At 36.6% G+C, this 15,363-nt stretch overlaps 1 protein-coding gene across 1 annotated transcript; it reads right to left on the reverse strand.

The window, feature by feature from the left end:
• Positions 1-12,918: 12,918 nt before the first annotated feature.
• LOC124968761 (eukaryotic translation initiation factor 2A-like) lies at positions 12,919-14,993 on the reverse strand. Its single transcript, XM_047531502.1, has one exon. It carries the CDS (start codon positions 14,991-14,993, stop codon positions 13,236-13,238), a length of 1,758 nt encoding a protein of 585 aa, XP_047387458.1. The 3' UTR covers positions 12,919-13,235.
• Positions 14,994-15,363: the final 370 nt, after the last annotated feature.

A 15,363-nucleotide genomic window follows, 5' to 3' on the forward strand; every position in this document is an offset into this window, starting at 1 on the left:
TTTATGTAGATGATTTAATTTTCACAACGAATTTATCCACTACATACTTTCATTGCTCTCATTTGACTGGTTGAAGAGATTGAAGATTAGAGAGATCTGAGGACATTTTCCATTGAATTTGCATTCAGAGAACAAGGTTTTTACTGTTTTTCATTATGAAAAACATAACATGTGCCTTTGGCTTGCTTTTACTTAAGTTCATTTGGAAAGCTGATTTGAGTATTTTAAGCACCTTGCTTAGTCCAACTGTTGGTGTCCAAGTCCCTCTTAGAGTACAGACTGCCTTAATTCAGATCTTCTAAAATCCCTCAGCAACAAATGCGCCTACCTGGAGTTTTGAGGAGCTCAGCCTTTTTCCGAATGGAGCTCTGTAAATGTGAGGAGTCCTGGATGTACTCTGCAGTTCTCATGTGGCCCTGTTCTGCACCATGGCCTGTGTGTGCAGAACTGCAAGCTCTAAGACTCTTTTGGGAGTTGTCTTTGGTTCCTCATCAAGATGCAACTTATAAAGACAGGACAGAAAAATGGAATGATAAGAAAGCAGGGGTTATGTGTGGTGGGAATGTGACTGGGACTTTCCAAATATGGGACTTGAAATATGTAAACATGTGAACAGTTTTAAAATGAATACTAAGTGACATTGAACAAATTATATGTAGCGTTTGACTCCCTTTAGCTACAAAACTCAAGTACACTAACACAGCACTGGATCTTTGAAAATCTCTGTGGTTAATGTTCACAGAGCATACATGGAAATCGCTTTCATTTATGTGATAAGAGTCCTTTACCTGATGCCTAAGGCCAGGGTTATGGGTATGATTATTAAATAACAAGAGCTATCTTTTTAGTAATACTTAATGACAGTGTTTAATAATACTATGAGAGTATAGCAAGAGCAACCAGCACCTCTGAATTAACATATTAAAGACTAAACTAAATGTAGATTTGGGAGGAAATTGTATGAAAGTTTGAGACTATTCTTTCAATGATCATAAATGAATTTAACATTGAAAAAAGAAAACAACATGTGTATAGGTGTATGTATGTGAGTTGTATGCATGTTGTGGAGCAATATACACTGAACTTAAAAATGATTTCCTTTGCTGAAGGAAATAGAATTCCATATACATATAAGTATATTGTGATTCTTTAAAAAATGAAATACATAGGCATGTATAATCTGTAATAAAATAAAAATGTATTCAAAATTACTTCACAAATAAGATAATACCCAGGAGAGAGAGAGAGAGATAGACAAGACAGATTGATTTTTTTGTGTGTGGATAAATTGCAAAATGGTCATACTGGCATCTTGCCCACTGGTGGTTTTTCTCTGAGTGGTTTTATCTGATGCGATTATTAAGGGTCTTCTATGCCATGATTGATAACTTGGGGTAAAGAAAACAGCTGGATTTCTGAATAATAGAGAGTAATACGTTTCATGTTACTTTTCTGAATATCAGTGAAGAGGCTATCACCAAAATTTTGGAAAACATTTGTATTTCAAATCAATTGAGGATAATGTTAATCTACATAAATTATATTTTCATTATAAAAAAGTTGCTTGATAAATAATTTAATGTATCCTCCCATATTTTATCTGAAAGAAAATATATCTAAAATGTAGGCTGCTAATTTTGGCCATCTGATTTGTTTTAATACTTGTTTGGCCATTTAGTGGCTGGTTATTGGAGTATATTTGAATGGTTTTTTTCATTTGAGGATATAAATACTCTCATTCATATTTATTTTTATTTTATTTTATTTCGATGCTAGGGTTCAAACCCAGAGGTGCTTAACCCCTGAGCAACATTCCCAGTCCTTTCTATTTTTTATTTTGAGACATGGTCTTACTAAGTTGCTTAAAGCCTTACTAACATGCTGAGACTGGTTTTGAAGTTGTGATCCTACTGCCTCAGCCTCCTGAATTGTTGGAATTACAGGTGTGTGCCACCGGGCCCAGCCCTGTCATTCATTTTAAGTCAGAAGTGCCTGATCATCATGACAATAGATGCTAAAAAGAACTTGTGACAAAATACAGTACCCCTTCATGTTGAAAACACTAGAAAAAATAGGGATAGTAGGAGCATACCCCAACACTGTAAAAGCTATATATGTTAAACCCAAGGCTGCCAACATTCTAAATGGAGAAAAATTGAAAGCATTCCCTCTAAGAATTGGAAAAAGACAAAAATGCTCTCTTTCACCACTTTTATTCAACATCATCCTTGAAACTCTAGCCAGAACAATTAGAAGAAATTAAAGGGATGCTAAAAGGAAAGGAAGAACTCAAACTATCCCTATTTACTGATGACATAATTCTATATTTAGAAGATGCAAAAAATTTCACCACAAAAACTTCTAGAACTAGTAAATGAATTCAGCAAAGTTGCAGGATATAAAATTAGCATCCATAAATCAAATGTGTTTCTGAACATCAGTGATGAATTCACTGAAAGAGAAATTTGGAAAACTACCCCATTCACAATAACTTCAAAAAAACCCCAAAAACTTTTTAATCAATCTAACAAAGCAGGTGAAAGACCTCTATAATGAAAACTACAGAATACTAAAGAAAGAAAGTGAAGAAGACCTTAGAAGATGGATAGATCTCCCATGTTCTTGGGTAGGTAGAAATAACATTGCCAAAATGTCCATACTACCAAAAGCATTACACAGATTTAATGCAATTCCTATTAATATATCCCAATGAAATTCTTCATAGAAATAGAAAAAACAATCATGAAATTAATTTGGAAAAATAAGAGACCCAGAATAGCCAAAGCAATCCTTGGCAAGAAGAATGAAGCAGGAACAATCACAATATCAGATCTTAAACTATACTACAGAGCCATAGTAACAAAAATGGCAATGTATTATCACTGAAACAGATACATGGAATACATAGACTAATGGTACAGAATAGAAGACACAGAGACAAATCCACATAAATATAGTCATCCCATACTGGACAAAGGTACCAAAAACATACATTGGAGAAAAGATAACCTCTTCAACAAATGTGCTGGGAAAACCGGAAATCCATATGCACCAAAATGAAATTAAACCCCTATCTCGCACCCTGCACAAAACTCAACTCAAAGTGAATAAAGAATTTAGGCACTAGAACAGAGACCCTGCACCTAATAGAAGAAAAAATAGGCCCACATGTCCACCATGTCAATTTAGGAACTGACTTTAGTAACAAGACTCATAAAGCACAAGAAGTAAGAATCAATAAATGGGATGGAATCAAACTAAAAAGCTTCTTCCCAGCAAAGGAAACAATCAATAATGTGAACAGAGAGCCTACTGAATGGGAGAATATCTTTATCACATGCACCTCAGATAGAGCATTTATCTTCAAGAAATATAAAGAACTCAAAAAATTTAACACCAAAAATCAAATAACTCAATCAAATGGGCAAAGGAATTGAATAGACACTTGACAGAAGAAATACAATCGATCAACAAATATATGAAAAAATGTTCATTTCTAGTGATTAAAGAAATGCAAATCCAAACTACACCAAGATTCCAGTCAGAATGGTAATTTTCAAGAATACAAGCAATAATAAATGTTGGTGAGGATGTGGCGAAAAAGGTACACAGATACATTGCTGGTAGGACTGCATATTGGTGCAACCATTTTGGAAAGCAATATGGAGATTCCTCAGAAAACTTGGAATGGAACCACCATCTGACCCAGTTATCCCACTCCTCGGTTTATACCTAAAGGACTTAAAAACAGCACAGTACAGTGACACAGCCATATCAGTGTTTATAGCAGCTCAATTCACAATAGCTAAACTGTGGAACCAACCTAGATGTCCTTTAATAGATGAATGGATAAAGAAACTGTGGTATATATGCACAAGGGAATTTTACTCAGCCTTAAAGATAAATGAAATCATGGCATTTCCAGGTAAATGGATGGAACTGGAGACTGTCATGCTAAGTGAAATAAGCCAGTCCCAAAGAAACAAAAACTGTATGTTGTCTCTGATATGTGGATGCTAATTCACAATAAGGGGGCAGGAGGTAGTGAAGAATAGAAGTACTTTGGATTAGACAGAGGGGAGTGAAGGAATGAGTGGAGGCATGGGTATAGGAAGGATAGTAGAATGTTTTTTTTTTGTTTGTTTGTTTGTTTTTGTGGTGCTGGAGATTGAACCCAGGGCCTTGTGCTTACAAGGCAAGCACTCTACCAACTGAGCTATATCCCCAGCCCCTTAGGATAGTAGAATAAACTGGATATTATGACCCTATGTACATATATGTCTACATGACTGAAGTAACACCACTTTATGTACAACCAAAGAATGAGAAGTTACACTCCATTTATGTATGATGTGTCAAAATGCATTCTACTCTCATGTATAACTAATTAGAACAAATAAAAAAATAAAAAATAAATGGAAAAAGAAAAAAAAGTGCCTGATCATGAAGCACGGAATGAGACAGATTATGTACCAACTGTTCATGTCTTGAAGATCTGTATTCATGGAAGACTTCCATGCTCTGTAGTTGGCATATTCAACTGGGAGATACCTTCAATGTGGTAGGTGTTGGTACATCTGAATGGGTAGTATTAAAAATTTCCTTTCTGCCCTCAATAAAACATTATTCGATGTTTTTATAATTCTAATGTTTGAATAGTACAGATTGTTGTGGCATTTCTAAGAAAGTGTGTCTTACATTTGCTTAAACCTCTATCTCTCAACCTGCACAAAACTCAACTCAAAATGACTCAAGGACTTAGGAATTAGACCAGAGACCCTGCACCTAATAGAAGACAAAGTAGGCCCCAATCTTCCTCATGTTGGCTTAGGATCAGACTTCCTCAACAAGACTCCCAAAGCACAAGAAATGAAAGCAAGAATCAATAAATTGGATGGACTCAAACTAAAAATCTTTTTTTCAGCAAAGGATACAATCAAGATGGTGAAGAGAGAGTCTACAGAGTAGGAGAAAATCCTTGCCACATGCACTTCAGATAGAGCACTTATCTCCCAAATTTATAAAGAACTTACAAAACTTTACACCAAAAATACAAAGAACCCAATCAATAAATGGGCCAAGGAACTAGACAGACACTTTACAGAAGAAGACATACAGGCAATTAATAAATATATGAAAAAATGTTCAATATCTCTAGTAATTAGAGAATGCAAATTAAAACAACTCTAAGATTTCATCTTACTCCAATTAGAATGACTATTATCAAGAACACAAACAATAATAGATGTTGGCGTGGATGTGGGGAAAAAGGCGCACTTTTACATTGCTGGTAGAGTTGCAAATTGGTGCAACCATTCTGGAAAGCAGTGTGGAGAATTCTCAGAAAACTTGGAATAGACCCACCTTTTGACCCAGTTATCTCACTCCTCAGTTTATACCCAAAGGACTTAAAATCAGCATACTACAGTGACACAGCCACATCAATGTTTATAGCAGCTCAGTTCATAATAGCTAGATTGTGGAACCAACCTAGATGCCCTTCAACAGATGAATGGATAAAGAAACTGATATATATATACACAATGGAATTCAGTCATAAAGAATATTCAGCCATAAAGAATAATAACATTATGGCATTTGCAAATAAATGGACAGAATTGGAGAATATAATGCTAAGTGAAATAAGCCGATCCCAAAAAACCAAAGGCCGAATGTTTTCTTGATAAGTGGAGAATGATATATAATGGGGGAGGGGGGGTGGGGGTGAGAGAAGAATGGAGGAACTTTGGATTATGTAGAAGGAAATGAGAGGTTGGGGGTATGAAAGATGGTGGAATGAGACAGACATCATTACCCTGTGTACATGTATGATTACACAAATGGTATGAATCTATGTTGTGTAATGGTATGAAATGATGCACCCCATTTGTGTATAATGAATCAAAATGCCGTCTGTAAAAAATTTAAAAATAAATAATTAAAAACAGTTTATGAAGATGTGGAGGAGAGGAATCAATGCATTTTACTTGATGTTATTTATTCCTTTTCTGAACTTGTTTAATGACCAGAAAGAGTCCCAAACACTTCAAATTTGAGCTCAGAAATTATCTTTACAGTTATCTGTAAACACTGAAAAAATGTTTTGAATGATGAAACATTCTTTGAGCATTTACTATGAACAAGATACTTTGTGATCTATGGGAAATTCAAAGAATGAAGAAACTATTCTCTTGGAAATTATTTTGTTAATTGGGGATGCCTTTTAAATCAATGTGCTGAAGATTACAATCAATTTATAAATTGGAAATTTAATCAATAAAATTGGAAACAAATTTTTTTATCAATACTCTTCTAGTTAGATGTTTTCCTAATTGAACAGATTAATTTTCTTGATGATTTTCTTTTGAATAAGAAAAAAACTTTGGGGCAAGTTAGTTAGCTTTGTGGGATTAAAACTGTAGAGTTTCTACCTTAAATGATGTGGTGATTGTGTACAACGGTGACTCAAGCCGATTGATGTGTAGTTTCAGATATTTACACTTGCTGAGTTATGTGAAAGAATTCCTATTCTGTAATTTTGTGCCTCATTCTTTTAAAAAAAAAAAAAAAACTATTTCACTATTTTCTAATATTTGTATTTTAAGGGAGATCTGAATATAACATCCCTGAGTATTGTAAGTGGGTTTTACAAATGGATCTTCTAACCAGGAAGGTAAGGATTAAATTCAGATTGGAAAGAAATGAAGCACAACTTTAAGATTCTGTTTGGTCTTTTTTTTTTCCCCATGGTGCTGGGTATCGAACCCAGGGCCTTATGCTTACAAGGCAAGCACTCTACCGATTGAGCTATCTCCCCAGCCCTATCATTTGGCCTTTTTATCTCTCTTATTAAAGATGCTGGGGCCCTCAGTGACATCCTGAGAAAACATGGGTACACAAGAATTGGCTACCATAGCCACATGGACAGAGAATCCATGACACATGCTGAAGCCTGGACAGAGGTGATTTAGGCAAGAGAAGACATAAATATTGGAAGCAGATGTTAGATGTTGAGATCATGAATTCTGGAGCGTTACGTGCTTTAGTACTCCAGCTAGGTGGTGAATGCCTGTAATCCCAGTTACTTGGGGAGTTGGAGGCAGGGGTGTGTGAGGCCAGCCTGGGCAACTTAGTGAGACCCGTTTCAAACAAAAGAACGTGCAAAAACAAAAGTCTTGACTCCACCCTTTACAAATTTATTTAGCCTCTTGGCATTTAGTTTTGTCATTTTAATTTGGGATAATCATAGCAAACTTTTTTGTGAGGATTAAAGGAAATAAAGTACAGAGCACATGGTAATCGCTAGATAAATGGGAAAGCTGGGAAAAGTAGGAAAAAGTGTAAATTAAATGAGAGGTAGTAGTATCTAAGGAGCCCTTTTTGAACTTGTCAGGTTAGGAGGTTGTTATTCTGTCCGTTCTACAAGAATTGTGTTAGAAGCAATATTATGTTTGGAGTGTTGGCCCTGTGGGGCTTTAGTTTGTTAATGAATTTCACTACCTGTTGCTTGTTCTTTTGTACTAAAGAGCTCCTGAGGCATAAGTAGTTTCTCTGCCCCTGTGCCTTGGGTGTAGATCTCTGACCATTTCATTGCTAATGGGGGTCAGGATCCCCAGAGAAGTAGATGTCTTGACACAAGGAAGACTGAGGGGCATGTTTGAGGACTATTCACTGCAGCTTTAAATATAAGTCTTGAAAAAAACTCAAAAGAATACTGTAGCATAGGTGTAAGTAGAAGGAAAAAGAGAGATCAGATCTGCAGCAGGACTACCTGATAAGGGAAAAGGCCACAATCCTAGAAGAGGACAAGGTAAAAGAAATAAAATACTGGTGCTTAAACGCAAGAAGCTGATTGTATGTTATTTTAGCCTGAGAGAGTATTTTTTTTTTCCTTTAGAGTGTTTCAAGTCACCCTCTTATTTTTCCTTTTTAATTTAGATAAATCCTAAATTTCAGAGTGTGTTTAGAGATATAAATGAGGCAGAGGGTTCTCAGGTATTGCTCATCCCATGTCCCCTGTTGTACCCGTTTTACTTTGCCGAGCGGCATTTGTCACAGCTAAGAAATGAACACATTACTGCTCTCTGACTTCTACACTTGCTTTCACATATCACTAGCTTTCCCTTAATGAACTTTCTTCTCCAAGATCCCATACAACCTGTTGTATTTAGTTCTCCTGTCTCCTTAGGTTCCTCTCCTCTGTGATAGTGTCTGCGTTTTTTGTTTTGTTTTGTTTTTTGGTTTTGATGACATCTCTAGTTTTGAGGAGTGCTGGCCATGTTTTATAGAATGCCCCTTGGTACATTGACATTTGTCTGTTTTTTTTTTTTTTTTTCAAACAAGTTGAGATTCTAGGTCTTGAGTAGGAAGACCTTTAGGTGGAATGTCCTCCATCGTCATGCCATATCAAGGGTCCATGCCATGAATGTGACTCACCACACATGGCGTTGACCTTGATTGCCTAGCTGAGGTAGTTTTCCTTGCTTTTCTCCACCATGAAGTTTTCTCCCCTTTCCATACTCTACTCTTTGGAAGCAAGTCACTAAGTTAAACTCCAGTAAGGGGTGAGAAGTTCTGCTCTACACCCTTGGGGACAGAGTATCTTCATAAATTATTTGGAATTCTTTGTCACAAAGGACTTTTCTCTTCTCCATTTATTTATTCATTCAATCACCTATTTAAATCAGTAGGGAATTATGAGTATTTATTTATTTATTTTTAAATTTTAATTTATTTTAATTGTAAACAAATGGGATACATGTTGTTTCTGTTTGTACATGGAGTACCAGCATACCATTTGCCTAATCATACATTTACATAGGGTAATAATGTTTGATTCATTCTGTTATTTTTTACATCCCCCCCACCCCTCCCACCCCTCTTTTCCCTCTATACAGTCCCTTTTTCCTCCATTCTTTCCCCCCTCTCTCCCCCCATTATGTGTCATCATCTGCTTATCAGCAAGATCATTGTCTTTTGGTTTTTTGAGATTGGCTTATCTCACTTAGCATGATATTCTCCAATTTCATCTATTTGCCTGCAAATGCCATAATTTTAATATTCTTTATAGCTGAGTAATATTCCATTGTGTGTGTGTGTGTGTGTGTGGATATATATATATATATATATATATATATATATACATCACAGTTTCCTTATCCATTCATCAATTGAAGGACATCTAGGTTGGTTCCCCATCTGGCTATTATGAATTGAGCAGCTATGAACATTGATGTGGCTGTATCTCTGTAGTATGCTGATTTTAAGTCCTTTGGGTATAGGCCAAGGAGTAGGATAGCTGAGTCAAATGGTGGGTCCATTCCAAGTTTTCTAAGGAATCTCCACACTACTTTCCAGAGTGTCTGCACTACTTTGCATCCCACCAGCAATGTATGAGTGTACCTTTTTACCCACATCCTCACCAACACGTATTGCTGCTTGCATTCTTGATAATCTCCATTCTAATTGGGGCGAGATGGAATCTTAGGGTAGTTTTGATTTGCATTTCTCTTATTACTAAAGATGGTGAACATTTTTTCATATGTTTGTTGATTGCTTGTAGATCTTCCTCTGTGAAGTGTCTGTTCATATCCTTAGCCCATTTGTTGATTGGGTTATTTGTATTCTTCGTGTAGAGTTTTTTGAGTTCTTTATAGATTCTGGAAATTAGTGCTCTATCTGAAGTATGAGTGGCAAAGATATTCTCCCACTCTGTAGGCTCTTTCTTCGCATAACTGATAGTTTCCTTTGCTGAGAGAAAGCTATTTAGTTTGAATCTATCCCAGTTATTGACTCTTGCTTTTATTTCTTGTGCTCTGGGAGTCCTGTTAAGGAAGTCTGATCCTAAGCCAACAAATTGAAGATTTGAACCTACTTTTTCTTCTATAAGATGCAGGGTCTCTGGTCTGATTCTGAGGTCCTTGATCCATTGTGAGTTGAGTTTTGTGCAGGGTGAGAGATAGGGGTTTAGTTTTATTCTGTTGCATATGAACTTCCAGTTTTCCCAGCACCATTTGTTGAAGAGGCTATCTTTTCTCCATTGTATATTTTTGGCCCCTTTGTCTAGTATGAGAAAATTGTATTTATTTGGGTTTGTGTCTGTGTCCTCTATTCTGTACCATTGATCTACCTGTCTATTTTGGTGCCAACACCATGCCGTTTTTGTTACTATTGCTTTGTAGTATAATTGAAGTTCTGGTATTGCAATACCCCCTGTTTCATTCTTCCTGCTAAGGATTGCTTTAGCTATTCTGGTTTCTTATTCTTCCAGATGAATTTCATGATTGCTTGCTCTATTTCTGTAAGGTACATCATTGGGATTTTAATTGGAATTGCCTTGAATCTGTATAGCACTTTTGGTAGTATGGCCATTTTGACAATATTAATTCTGCCTATCCAAGAACATGGGAGATCTTTCCATCTTCTAAGGTCTTCCTCAATTTCTTTCTTCAATGTTTTGAAGTTTTCATTGTAGAGATCTTTTACCTGTTTGGTAAGTATTTTATTTTTTTTGAGGCTATTGCAAATGGAGTTGTTTTCCTCATTTCCCTTTCAACTGTTTCATCGCTTGCGTATAAAAATACTTTAGATTTATGTGTGTTGATTTTGTAGCCTGCTATTTTGCTGAATTCATTGATGAGGTCTAGAAGTTTTCTGGAGGAGTTTTTTGGATCCTCTAAATATAGAATCATGTCATCAGCAAATAGAGACAGCTTAAGTTCCTCTTTTCCTATTCGTATCCCTTTAATTTCTTTAGTCTGCCTAATTGCTCTGGCTAGAGTTGCGAGGACAATGTTGAATAGAAGTCATGAAAGAGGACAACCCTGTCTTAAAGGGAATGCTTTCAGTTTTTCTCCATTAAGAATGATGTTGGCCATGGGCTTAGCATAAATAGCCTTTACATTGTTTAGGTATGTTCCTACTATCCCTATTTTTTCTATTGTTTTGAGCATGAAGGGGTGTTGTATTTTGTTGAACGCTTTTTCTGCGTCAATGAAAATAACCATATGATTCTTATCCTTAATTCTATTGACATGATGGATTATGTTTATTGATTTACAGATGTTAAACCATCCTTGCATTACAGGGATGAACCCTACTTGATCGTGGTAAACAATTTTCTTAATATGTTTTTGGATACGGTTTGCCAATATTTTGTTAAGCATCTTTGCATCTATATTCATCAAGGATATTGGTCTAAAATTTTCTTTCCTTGATGTGTCTTTTCCTGTTTTGAGTATGAGGGTGATATTAGCTTCAAAGAATGAGTTTGGTAGGATACCCTCCTTTTCTATTTCCTGGAATACTTTGAGAAGTATTGGAATAAGTTCTTCTTTGAAGGTCTTGTAGAACTCGACTGAGAATCTGTCTGGTCCTGGGCTTTTCTTGGATTGTAGGTTTTTAGTGGCTTCTTCTATTTCAATGCTTGATATTGATCTGTTTAAATTGTGTATGTCCTCCTGGTTCAGTTTGGGAGGAGCATATGTCTCTAGAAATTTGTCAGTGTCTTCAGTAGTTTCTATTTTGTTGGAATACAGACTTTCAAAGTAGCTTCTCATTATGTTCTGTAGCTCAGTGGTGTCTGTCGTGATATTTCCTTTCTCATCACGAATTTTAGTAATTTGAGTTTTCTCTCTCCTTCTCTTTGTTAGTGTGGCTAAGGGTTCGTCTATTTTGTTTACTTTCTCAAAGAACCAACTTTTTGTTTTGTCAATTTTTTGAATTGTTTCTTTTGTTTCTATTTCATTGATTTCAGCTCTGATTTTAATTATTTCCTGTCTTCTACTACTTTTGTTGTTTTCTGTTCTTCTTTTTCTAGGACTTTGAGCTGTAATGTTAGGTCATTTAGTTGTTGACTTTTCATTCTTTTTTGGAATGCGCTCCATGCCATGAATTTTCCTCTTAGTACCGCTTTCATAGTGTCCCAGAGATTTTCATATGTTGTATCGTCGTTCTCATTGATCTCTAAGAATTTTTTTATCTCCTCCCTGGTGTTTTCTGTTATCCATATTTCATTCAATAGCATGTTATTTAATCTCCAGGTGTTGGAGTAATTTTTTTTAATTTTTTCATTGATTTCTACTCTCAGTTCATTATGATCTGATAGAACACAAGGCAGTATCTCTATTTTTTTGCATTTCCTAAGGGCTGCTTTGTGGCATAACATATGGTCTGTTTTCAAGAAGGTTCCATGTGCTGCTGAGAAGAAAGTGAATCTGCTCGTCAATGGGTGGAATATTCTATATATGTGTAATAAGTCTAGGTTATTGATTGTGTTATTGAGTTCTATGGTTTCTTTTGTTGGTTTTTGTTTGGAAGATCTATCTAGTGGTGACAGTGGTACATTAAGGTCACCCAGAATTATTGTGTTGTGGTCTATGTGATTCCTGAAATTGAGAAGGATTTGTTTGATATACAGGGATGCACCATTGTTTGGGGCATAAATATTTACTATCGTTATGTCTTCCTGATTTATGGTTCCCTTAAGCAGTATGAAATGTTCTTTTTTATCCCTTCTAACTTTGGCTTGAAGTCCTCTTTATCTGATATAAGGATAGAAACCCCCGCTTTTTTACTGAGTCCATGTGCGTGGTAGGTTTTTCCCATCCTTTCACCTTTAGTCTGTGCATGTCTTTTTCTATGAGATGAGTCTCTTGCAGGCAGCATATTGTTGGGTCTTTCTTTTTAATCCATTCTTCCAGTTCTATGCCTTTTTTTTGATGAGTTAAGGCCATGAACGTTCAGGTTTATAATTGAGATATGATTTGTATTCCCAGTCATTTGGGCTTATTTTTCATTTTTAACTTGGCTTGGTTTCTCCTTTGAGTGATTTTTCTCTAAGGTAGTTCCTCCCTTTGCTGACCTACACTGTCATTTTCCATTTCCTCCTCATGGAATATTTTTTTTTTTTTTTTTTTTAATTTAAAATGTCTTTATTCATTTATATAGCAAATACTGTCCCTTACTAAAAAAAGCTTTCAATCTGTCAACTTAGGTAAAAATCTCATGTATCTTTTCTTCATCACGTATTGACATGATACAGGATGCAGGATATATAGAAGTCAATTTAATAGATATTAAATAATTTCATACATATTCAGACTCTTGCATAACTCATTAAAATTACAGACCAACATTAAATAAGGGCACATGGATATTCCATGAACACCAATGGGTTTGACAGAAAATGTGTTGGCACTGGTTTATGGTAGTAACCACCTTGCTTTCTGTGTACTTTAAATACCCAATTCCAAATCTTCCAGCTCCTGGAGAAGGACTTTCTCTTTTTGAATTTTCTCCAACTGATTTTTTTCTAGCTGCTTTCCAGCTGCAGCTTGTTCTTTCAGTTGTTCAATAGCTTTCAGTTTCTTCCTCAGGTTCTTAATTTTTCTGTCTACTTCGGGGTCACCGGAAGAGGCCTGAGAGACAGGGTTTCGTGGTGTGCTCTGTGGAGGAGGAGGAGGTGCCACTTCTGGACTCTTGTCACTTTTTGCTTCCTGCTTGGCAGCTTTCTTAGCCTCATGCTTCCTTTGATTTTTAAGGGCTGTTTTTGATAATGGTTTATCATTTCCTGGTTGTGGTTTCATATTCTGAGGCGGTTCCTCTTCATGCAGCTTGGAATTGGTGACTGGTTTATTTCTCAAAGCTGGAGGTCTGTAAGCTGTGGAGACTTTAGGTTCCTCACTGGGCACTTCACTTGGAACTGCTTGATAAGTTATTCTTTTTGCTGGAAATATTCCATCCAAAAATGGCTGCCAAGAGACCTGCCACAACTCCGCATTTGATGGCACATCATGCTTGTGCAAGACAGAGCCCGTGTAGTGCCAAACCTTGTACCCATTGTTGACACGTAACCTGGGAGCACACGTGGCTGTTAAAATATGCTCACCATCTGGGCACCACGCAAAATACGTAGAATCAGAAGCCACTGGCTTAGAAATCAGTTTGTAGTTTTTAACATCCCACACTTCCATCTGTCCCCTCAGATTTCCAAATCCAGCCAGGACTAATATGTGGCCATGAGGGCTAAAGTAGGCTGCGTTGCGTGGCCCAGTCCCAAAGTCGAACACAGGATCACACTTCAGGTTGAAAACTGTTGCCTTGGCAGGCATGAAACCATAAACAGCACAAAACTCGGTGGAGCTAGAATTCCACGCTACGTCATAGATGGGGCCACTTTTTGGTAACTGCACTACAGCGCTCTCTCCGTTGGTTGCAATGTAGTGCAGTGTTTGTTCTCCATAGTATGACGCTCCTGTCTTGTCAACATCTGTACTAGCTATCACCAGCACAGCAGTAGCTTTTTTATTCCATAGCATTGTAACCTTATCAGCTTTAAAGAAACTTTTATTGGCTAAAGCTGCATGAGGTCCAGCAAAGTTGGGATACTGATACAATCTAACAAATGAAGGTGCACCTTTACTTCCTGGAACATAGACAGCCACCTTATATGGTTGTGGCCCAGGTGATAAAACAAAATCATTAATTTTCTGCAAATGTAATTTATTTGCAATTGTGTCAAAATTGTTGTTTTCAAAGAAGTGAACTTCATTGTTAACATTTCGGGCACAAATAATTTCATCTTCTGACCAGGATGGACACCAGTTTTGCATTTTTTTCTGTATGAAAGATTTCAAACATGTGCCAGTGTTCACATCGTAAAGCTGTAGGTTAGGTAATCCAGCCGTGCCATCTTTAGAAGTAGTGTAAGGCTGCCATGTTGCCAGAACAGTGTTTTTTGGTGAGAATTCAAGGCAAACTGTCTTTGGGAGGTCGAAGGAATGCAGTAGTCCCTTGTTAGTGATACTGATAATATTTACTTTGTCTCTGTTGCCCCAGGCAAATAAGGTTCCATCCTTGCTAAAGGCATAGACTTTGCAATTTTTCCCAGATTCCCTTGGAAACACTGTGCTTTCTGTAAAATGCGGTGGTCCATTCACCATGTACAGCCCTTCTGATCCTCGGACTGTCAACAGCGGCGTGGACGGCGCCATCTTGTCCCGCCTCATGGAATATTTTGTTGAGAACATTCTATAGTGCAGGCTTTCTATTTGTAAATTTTTTTAACTTTTGTTTATCATGGAAGGATTTTACTTCATCTTCAAATCTGAAGGTTAGTTTTCCTGGGTATAGGATTCTTCGTTGACAACAATGTTCTTTCAGAGCTTGAAATATGTTGTTCCAGGTCCTTCTAGCTTTTAGAGTCTGGGTTGAGAAGTCTGCTGCTATTTGTATTGGTTTCCCCCTATATGTAATCTGATACTTTTCTCTCGCAGCCTTCAAAATCCTATCTTTATTTTGAATGTTAGGCATTTTCACTATAATGTGCCTTTGTGTGGATCTGTTGTGATTTCATGCATTTGT

Source organism: Sciurus carolinensis, chromosome 17 (assembly GCF_902686445.1).
Source record: "Sciurus carolinensis chromosome 17, mSciCar1.2, whole genome shotgun sequence".
NCBI lineage: Eukaryota > Metazoa > Chordata > Mammalia > Rodentia > Sciuridae > Sciurus > Sciurus carolinensis.

What these genes read in the sequence shown, in the direction of transcription:
- LOC124968761 (XM_047531502.1), bottom strand. Translation starts at nt 14,993, where the DNA reads ATGGCGCCGTCCACGCCGCTGTTGACAGTCCGAGGATCAGAAGGGCTG.